The following is a 9,405-nucleotide window of genomic DNA, read 5'->3' as shown; positions in this document are numbered from 1 at the left end:
ATACAAAATTGTCTTCAATGCCCATTTTTTTTTCGCTCGAATGAACATGAGCTTTTAAAATACTAATACACATGTGATGGATCATTATCTCATTAATTAAGTGCAATTCACCCACGCCTACCGTATTCATACAGCCCCAAACAGATATGGTAAGCTGTAAATTCTGAGATTCATATTCCTTATTTTTTTGTTCTCCACACTGTAAACCAGGCGTGTCCAACCTGCGGCCCGCGGGCCGCAATGTGGCCCTGAACAGCACAATATCGTAAACTTTTAACACTATGTGATTTTTAGCGATATTTTTCACGACTCAATTGCATTATAATAAAAAATATTAAAAAATAAAGGAGGTTTTGTTACTTATGTACAATTAACGGTATTATATATTTCGTATGGCCCAGGCAAATCGAAAGGTTGGACACCCATGCTGTAAACTGTCCATTAGAGTCAAATACGTTAAATTTAGTCTCATCCGTAAAAATTACCCTGTTCCAAAATTCTATTAATGTATTTGCATAATTTTTTGCAAATTCCAATCACTTCTTCCTGTTCCCTACCATGACACCCTTGATTTCGTAAAAAACTACGTACAGTACTGGTGGATATATTAATATTTAAATTATTTTTAAGCTCTTCAACAATCTTTGCTGCACTTACCCTTAAATTCTTTTTAATTAATGGAATAATAGTGCGACCACTAGGTTCACTAATTGTCCGTAGCCGTCCACTTCTTGCACTATTTGGCAATGTTTTCCGCAATCCATATCTATCAATGATAACCTTGTATCGTAGATCTTGGTCTTTATACAACACGTGATACTTCAGACAAACTTTTGCATTAATTATACAAATTATTAATTATTTTTCACTTTTCTACACTAGTTTCGTTACTTTTTCGACTCATATTACCACAGTAATGGAACTCGAGACAAAGTTTCCAAACAAACTGGTACAATTCGAAGCCAGTCATGTTATATTTACACAACAAAATTTAAATCGTAGATATATTGAATAATAACGGTACGAATACTTATTTCACTCTCATTTGTATCATTGTGTTAATTCCTGTTAATATTTATATAAACAATGTAAATATCTTTTTTTTGTGTATTTGATATTTCTTTCTAGGTGTTTCAGAGAATATGTATATTACATTTGTTTAAAAGATATTGTTTAATTATTATTCAACAGTTTAGTGGCAATTAATCACTGCACAAATACTGTTTACCCCACTTGTACACCATTCACTGGTGTAGGGTGGGTTGCTTGGCTACAGGGATACTTTTAAACATTAATAGTTAAAAAACAAAGCTTCAAATGCAATTTTTTTATTCTTGATTGTCGTCTTATATTGACTTCTAGAATCACCCTCTGAATTTTCTTGCGGGAGTAGCTGAACACCCTGTATATTCGCCGATATATTTAAACGTTCTTATTTTGAAGGTAAAAACGACATATGAAAAATGATGGCTGAATGAAAGTAAAGTTTTGAATCTTCACAATTTAAAGAGCTATAGTTCACGTAGCGAGTATACTTAGTATAAAAACATTTTATGTATTTAAACCTGCACCCTCCCTTTTAAGTAACTCTAACGCATCGTAGGATAAAATTTGTAATAAAATAATTCTATAAAATTGAGCATGAACAATTTTTTTTAATTTATGCTAGTTACAGACAACCCTGTTTTCCATTCTTAATATCGCTTCTTCCTTTTCTTCCTTAATTTAAACAGCATTCTTTTTTGCAAATATGTCACATATCTTTTTACAATGATTAACATGAGGCTTTTATTGTAATATTTGTAGTTGAATACCATCTTCTTATGCTATACTCACAGTAGGATTGAATAGTTATTTATTTCGATGATCGGGGACCAAGTATCTATCTTCTAACAATTTGCGTATGTCAAGTAATATTTCCGCTAAAGAAAACCACGAAGTGGCAGAAAACATAGAGAAGAATGGCAGTCTGCGATGAAAATTTCACTGCGTGATTACATCCTGCTCCCTTACACTCGCAAACGAGCTGATAACTATCCTGTATATATCGACCTTTGTAACATTTATTGTCAGCATTTCGCCATTTTACACACTCGCGTACTGTTATATACTCCCGGGAATTCATAAAATAATCTGAAAATTACACAATTAACTTACGTAATGACGTCTTTTATACAGGGTGACGAGGAAATAGATGGGCGAACTTTGGTACCGTATTTTAGATACAGTTTCTAAGGATAAGAAAAGGTCATACAATCCGAAAACTGTTGCTTTCGGAGATATAGACACTTTTTGATTACGATGGAGTATTGTAGGAATGTTTAAAATTTACTTGAAGAAATTTCTAAAAATGATTTCCTTCTGCAACAATACATGCTTCGCATTGACGTTTCAAAGAATGTCGAAGACGTTCAAAAATTCCTGGTGTACTCCGAATTTCTTCACATTTTTTAGTTCTTCGAAGTGAAGAAATTCGGAATACACTGGGAACTTTTAGATTTAAGACATAGTAAAGTATGCTAAGTAAGTTTTAAACATTCCTACAACACTCCATCATAATCGAAAAGTACCTGTATCTCGGAAAGGAAGAGTTTTCGGATTATACGACCTTGTCTCATCCTTAGGAACAGTTTTGGCCACCTATTTCCTTGTCACCCCGTATATAGAAAACTATCTTATAAACGTGAAGAAAATATGCATAATTTGATGACAGAGAAACGTCTACAAAAAATCAATAATTGCAATTACTAAAGGAAACTAACTTAAAAACAAGAAAGACATGTATTACGAACTTACATATGTACACAGCTTTACGACAAAATGGGTGCGAGGTGGGACAAGGTTTCAAATACTTTATATCTACCATATTGACGGTACAATCTTTGTCTATTTTGCTGTTACACTGATAACACTTTGCAGCTTTTGCTTCTTCTTGTGCACATCGATAAACAATCACGCATAAAAATGGTACACAGCATTACACAGTGTTACTTAGATCATTAATCGTTTATAGTTCTTATATATACCTTCAGTTTCATTTGTTTTTTTATGTTTGTAAAACAGAATATAAGAAAGTTTTTAAATAGAAATTATTTTGAAATTTACACTTTCACGTTTATTTAACAATTATTAACAGCCAATAGAATTTTTATTCTACTTCATTCGTATTTGATAAAAGTATATTCTGTTTTATCTACAATTGGAAAGAGCGATATTTACTTTATAAAACTTACCTCTTTGAAATACAAACAAAAATAATAATACTCGCAGTACATTCACTTTTATTCGCATCTTCAACTTCCTCTACGTTTATATTTACAAATTACCTTCAATTTTCCTATAGTGGTTAAGATACGAACTCTGTACATGTAACTTTAACACCAATTCATTTAAACAACAACTATAACTCTGATAATAATTTACAATTTTGAATACTCCAATGCTATTGTTCCTTTAATTGCTAAAAATGCAGCCCAAAGGATAATCCAAATAAATGTTATCGTTAAAGACAATAATAATAATAATGCTTAAGAGGTTATATCATACCTTGATAAATGAATCATTTATTAATACGAAAAATTTACACATAATGAAATGTGTTGTATAATGTCTACACGTTAAAATATCATTAGCAATCTTTAGAGAAACTTAATGGAAAAATATTTAATTTAACAACTTTTTCTACCTTCGACGTAGGAATTTGGCAAACACTTTTTCGGCATGAACATAACAAAATCGATATATCGCTATTTCCATGATGAGTAAAATAATTTGTTTCTAGATTTTTACCTTTATACTTGGTATCGTATTATTACTAAACAGCGTTACTATTTATTTGATACAAGTCGAAAAATTACAAAACATTTGTAAAAAATGCAAAATTTCGTGTATTGCTAAGTGAAAATAACCCTATCAAAAATATATAATTTCCCCGAGCTGCATTAAAAATTGAATTGCACGTGTAATAAAATCGTTATGACTTGGATTCTTATTACTTTAATGCTTACATCTTTAAACATGAAAAATATTAAATATTAAAAAATAGCTAAAATATAAGCATGCACATCTCGCATGAGAGGTACGAGTAAGGTATAATATAAGCAGTGTCGATATTCTTAAAGTGCGCGTACGTAACATCGAGAGATATGATGTGAAAAATTAATAAAAAAAAAAACACGGAATTGAGAATTAAGATTTGTTTTACACACTTTTGTGTGCATAAAGCTTTACTAGTGTGCGAATGTAATAATGAGTGCAAATGTGAAAATTGTTATACTGATTTTCAGAGAACAGAAAGAAAGGAATGACGTACATTATCCAAAAGTTCAGTAATCGAGAGTAAAATTCGTGATAAATTTGAAAACTGAAAGTTTCCAACTGAAACAAAGCTAATTAGCTGTGAAAAGCCATTTTTAATTTTTAGATTAATTCCATCAACATTTTCAATAATCTTTCAAAATTCTTTAATAATCCTTCTTTAAGCTGCTGCATTTGTGAGCTATACATATTTAACCAAAAAAGATTAAAAGTTTAATATCCAAGAAACGAAAATTGTTTTAACGATTGAAGAGAAAGGAAATGCGTATCGTTTATTTTTAACTATAGTTCAAGCCCAAATTCTTTAGTTCTTTAACGAGTTTAACAATTAACCATCTTTTCATGAGTTCGTGAGAATATTGTAGTGACTTCGTTATCATAAATATGAAAAAAGGACATTCATGTTTAACTGAAACTAGCCTTAACCCATTTTTTTTCAAAATTGGACTTATACCACTTTCAAAAGGACAGCTCAAACGTTATTGCATAAATGCTTTTTTTTTGAAAGTGGAATAAGTCCATTTGCAGCCAAAAAAATCTCACTTTTCTTTAACAATATTAATAATTATTAGAAATTTTAGGAACATTAGACGAAATTATTAACGTTTGCCAATATTCTTTAATTAATTCAAAGGCAAACCTTTAAATATCTCAATATAAGAATAAATGGACTTATATCACTTTAAAAAAAAAACCGTGTATCTATCAGACGCAAACCTATAAATATCTCAATATAAGAACAAATGGACTTATACCACTTAAAGAAAAAACGGCTCATATAGCAAACATGAATTACTTACCTGTGTCTTTAATTTAACGAAGAGTGGAATATTTATCACTTGGAATATAACCATCGTAGACGTGTCAGGGACTTAGTGCTACAGGTTGCTAAATAAATTAAATACTCACTGCGATGAGCAACGCACAGCGAAATCAGATTGCAAATGCGATGTTTAATAAAGATAATACATTATTTACTTTCCTTTTTTGCGGTATAGTACACGCGGTTTATACACCTTATATACAATAAATGAAATATTAAGGATCTGAAACACAATTGCAAGATTATTTACGTTGATTAAGAACTTTCGTTGGCGATTAAGAATATTCGTCAGCAATACAGATTATCAGACTGCTTCTCTTGAAGAGCGATTTCTGCTGTTTGCATACTTATCAATCTAGACAAAAGTTTCTCTCTCTTACGTCACTCTTCCAGTTAGTAAAAAGCAGCTAAAGCATTGAAACTCTGTTATTATATGAATGTTACAGAAACTTCAAATCCAAGCACACGTAAATTAAAATACGTAAGTAAAACATGTTACAAATTTTAAATAAATGATCTGATTAATACAAAAACTGTCAGAATTTTTAATTAAAATATTACTAAACATAATAATTTGTCAGTATTTTAAACAGGTGGTCAGCGCGTATAATAAAATATCCTAACCTAACCTAAAATTTCAATTTGACGAAAGAACAAAAATACCGACCAAATAAACAAAATTGTGCTGACAAAATGCGATTTAATACTGACAATTAATTATTTATACTGATACTCAAAAATATTCATTTTTACTGACTATTTACTTAAAAAGATACTGACCAAATAAACCTAACCTAAAATTTCAATTTTACGAAAGAACAGAAATACCGACCAAATAAACAAAATTGTGCTTACAAAATGCGATTTAATACTGACAATTAATTATTTATACCGATACTCAAAAATATTCATTTTTACTGACTATTTACCTAAAAAGATACTGACCAAATAAACCTAACCTAAAATTTCAATTTGACGAAAGAACAGAAATACCGACCAAATAAACAAAATTGTGCTGACAAAATGCGATTTAATACCGACAATTAATTATTTGTACTGATACTCAAAAATATTCATTTTTACTGACTATTTACCTAAAAAGATACTGACCAAATAAATAGAAGTGCATTTTAATTATGCAAACAGAAATGTTTTATGTAATCAAATTATAAAACAAGAAATATGACACCTTCTTTCTCTCACCATAATCAAGAAAATTAGGAAACATAGTACAGCGATGATAGATTAATGTTTCCTTAACAATTTTCAATCAGACAGCGTTAATCGTAGAAAGTGAAGACAGCTCAACTTCTTTATAGAAGGGATATACTAATGAAACGAAATTTAAGCATTTTGTTTCCACCACTTCCGTTATCCAGTTAAGAGAAAAAAATAGGTCATAAGTGGATGATTCAGAAACATAGTAGCAACACATAAAGATATCCTCCAGTTCGCGTGCGACTTATTACACGAACTTCCATGATATTTCATAACGTTCAGTGTGTCACAGGAAAAGGGATATTATCCACTTAGCGTGTTTCAAACCACCACTTTACGCTCCACTTGAACATAAAGCTCTACGTACCGCCCACGACCTTCCCTATTTAACTTCTAGCCCTGCCTTTTCCGTCAAAACAATCGTACCTTTTCTCATCGACGATTAAACATTCTTCCATTAGCATCGTGTACTCTGCAGAAAGTTCGTAATACGTAAATGTTCGAATTTTACCACCCCTGCATCTCTTTGAACGAAGTGAGATAAACTTCTAATCTTCTTCGATAAAGCAGTATCTTTTCAGCACAGAAATGTAGATAATATTATTCTGGTTCACCATGTGAACAATCAGTTCACGTCCTTTGAAACTACGTGATGGTATACACACATATACCACGAAGAAAATTTGCAGGAAACTTCAAATTCGTGCGTCACGCGTGCTTCACCGGTGAACAAATTCTCACAGAAGAAGAAATTGTGAAAAACAATAGAAAACAAAGACCAATGTCTGTAATAAAATTATCATCAAGTATGCCCCCCTTTCGTTCAAAATCATCATTCTGCACGAGGTGGGTAACGGCGCTGCAAAATTCAGATTGAAAAAAACCGCCGAAACGAACGATGTCGACGTTAGAAAGCAGAGCGTAATAACTCGAATGACAAACTCTTCCGTGGTTCTTCTGCAACGAAACGTCCAATTTCGTACTCCGTTTATTCGTTGGCAGCCGGTCGCTGTATCGAGAGGTAAAAAAAAAAAAAAAATGAAACTGGTAACGATAGCAAAAAGCGCGCGTAGTCACTGAAGAGTAGAGTAAAAATCAATCCGAGACAGCAACATCCCTTCCCCCGCGGTTCGTCAAAAATATTGATTTCCCTGAGTGGTGTACAGGCAGAATCTGGGCAACAGCCGCAACCGAAGACGGGAATCAGAATCACGAGGCTCTAGGAACGGCGAAACTTTCCCTGGAGCGTGGCTAGATCGTTTAAGCATCGCGTTATTCGTTTGAACGAATCGGTTTTTCCGCCCGTCTCGCCCCCTCTTGCCGACCTTAGTATTCCTCGCGCGCAATCACGTATTCATGGTTCCGTCGGTGGTGTAAGCATCGTCGCCTTAGTTGCGGGCTTGCGCTGCAATCGCGTCGAGCAACGAACAGCGCGAACAGTGCTTCAGCAGCTGTCGAGGCCGAATAGTTGGCCTCGTCAACCCCTGATCTGACCGCCTTCTCACTTTTTTTTCTCCCTCCGGTTTCGACACCCTGATCGTGCCGCTCGGTCGCGGCCAAATTACGACGGCAACCGCGGACAACGGGCGTCAATCGTCGTAGGACGTGCCAGGATACCAAAAGCAACATGAGGCGTTCGATTGTCCTCGCCTTTTGCCTATTGGTCATTCTCGGTTTTTATGGTAAGCGTCTGGGCATTGAGTGTGCTGTTTCCTTGGTTCAACGATCGGGCCGGGTTTACGAGATTGCCTTCTATCGATCCTCGTGTCCTTCTCTTAGACCCAGTTTCATTCACTTCCTTACACTTTCGCAACACAGCTTCGGTCGTAAACGGTACAGTTTTCATTCACTCAACTCGTTTCATTTGCCAGTGCAATTGATTAAACGATAATAATTTAAGATCACCGTTTACATTATTGTTTTTTATCAATACGTCAAAGGTGTTGAGAACCCTTTCTACATTCTTCGTAGATTCGTGTGATATCCCCTTTTCTCAGATATTCCTGAATGAAGCGATGGTACGTTCTATTCGGAAAGTAGATCGCGTTGTTTCTTCACTGTTCAGAAGTGTTTATGTGTAACAGTATCTATGAACACGTGTAATATTGCATGTTGTTTGAAAAGGAATCGAATATCCGACAACTAAGATGCGGTTAAATGATTAAAACTACGTGTACTTCGAGAAGTGTTCTTGATTCCGCGATTCTGTTTCACCAAATATAGTAGTGCAAACGTCGGTGAGATCAATGACAACGAGCTATGCGAATGTCATCTTGTTCGTGTGAAATTACGTATTTGTCGCGGAACACGATGTGAAAATTAATATCGATGTCAAACAATATTTTACCTTTCCATTCGATTCTTTTAAATTACTATTGCAATTCACGTCACAAGATATTATATACAGGGTGAGTCTCCTAACATGACGATTTCAAATAACTCGTAAGTTATTCGTTGTACGAAAAAATGTTTCGAACAAAAGTTGCATGGTATCTAGGGGGACATACAGTGCTATAATTTGCTTTTTATTACCTTACTCTTTCATTGAGATATTAGGGCCACCTTCAGTTTTTTAAATAGAACGTCTAATATTTCTTTTCGAATGCGGATAAATCGTCAAATTTTGCGCAAAAGAGTATCATACAAAGTGGGGCTTAAAATGAATAATTACTCAGATATTTATAAAACAAGTAAACAAAGTCGTGCTAAGAATCACGTTGGCTGAGCGTATTTCCTAATAGAAGATTATTAATTTGAAGATATCTCAGTAATTATTCGTTTTAAGTCCCACTTTGTAATAATACTTTTTTACGCAAAATTTGACGATTTATCCGAAAAAAAATATTAGACATTCCATTTAAAAAACTGAATGTGACCCTAATATCTGAATAAAAGAGTAAGGTAATAAAAAACAGATTAGAGCACTCTACATCCCCCTAGATACCGTGCAACTTTTGTTTGAAACATTTTTTCGTACAACGAATAACTTAGGAGTTATTTGAAGTTAGGAGACTCACCCTGTATATATTTAATATTTATATGTAAAA

At 33.3% G+C, this 9,405-nt stretch overlaps 2 protein-coding genes across 2 annotated transcripts in view; one reads left to right on the top strand and one right to left on the bottom strand.

Moving 5' to 3' along the window:
- Positions 1-1,906: 1,906 nt before the first annotated feature.
- LOC108572127 lies at positions 1,907-3,291 on the bottom strand. Its single transcript, XM_017934321.1, has 3 exons — positions 3,234-3,291; positions 2,797-2,931; positions 1,907-2,133 (listed from the first exon to the last, which is right to left on the bottom strand). Exons 1-3 carry the CDS (start codon positions 3,289-3,291, stop codon positions 1,907-1,909), a joined length of 420 nt encoding a protein of 139 aa, XP_017789810.1.
- Positions 3,292-7,761: 4,470 nt separating this feature from the next.
- LOC108572137 overlaps positions 7,762-9,405 on the top strand; it is a 4,276-nt gene continuing 2,632 nt past the window's right edge. The window contains exon 1 of the mRNA XM_017934331.1: positions 7,762-8,040. Within this exon, the coding sequence (XP_017789820.1) occupies positions 7,986-8,040 (55 nt within the window). The 5' untranslated portion in view covers positions 7,762-7,985. The remainder of the gene's footprint in view (positions 8,041-9,405) is intronic.

Source organism: Habropoda laboriosa, unplaced genomic scaffold (genome assembly GCF_001263275.1).
Source record: "Habropoda laboriosa isolate 0110345459 unplaced genomic scaffold, ASM126327v1 scaffold136, whole genome shotgun sequence".
Classification (NCBI taxonomy): Eukaryota; Metazoa; Arthropoda; class Insecta; order Hymenoptera; family Apidae; genus Habropoda; species Habropoda laboriosa.
The sequence above is the reverse complement of the archived record's forward strand: the minus strand, read 5'-3'. Positions and strand labels throughout refer to the sequence as shown.

Excerpts from the sequence above, each read along its gene's own strand:
- LOC108572127 (XM_017934321.1), bottom strand. The coding sequence starts at position 3,291 with ATGCGAATAAAAGTGAATGTACTGCGAGTATTATTATTTTTGTTTGTA. Across the intron at positions 2,932-3,233 it reads TTTGTTTGTATTTCAAAGAG|AAGAAGCAAAAGCTGCAAAG; the intron begins GTAAGTTTTATA and ends GATGTGCACAAG. Across the intron at positions 2,134-2,796 it reads TCGTAAAGCTGTGTACATAT|ATTATTTTATGAATTCCCGG; the intron begins GTAAGTTCGTAA and ends TGTAATTTTCAG.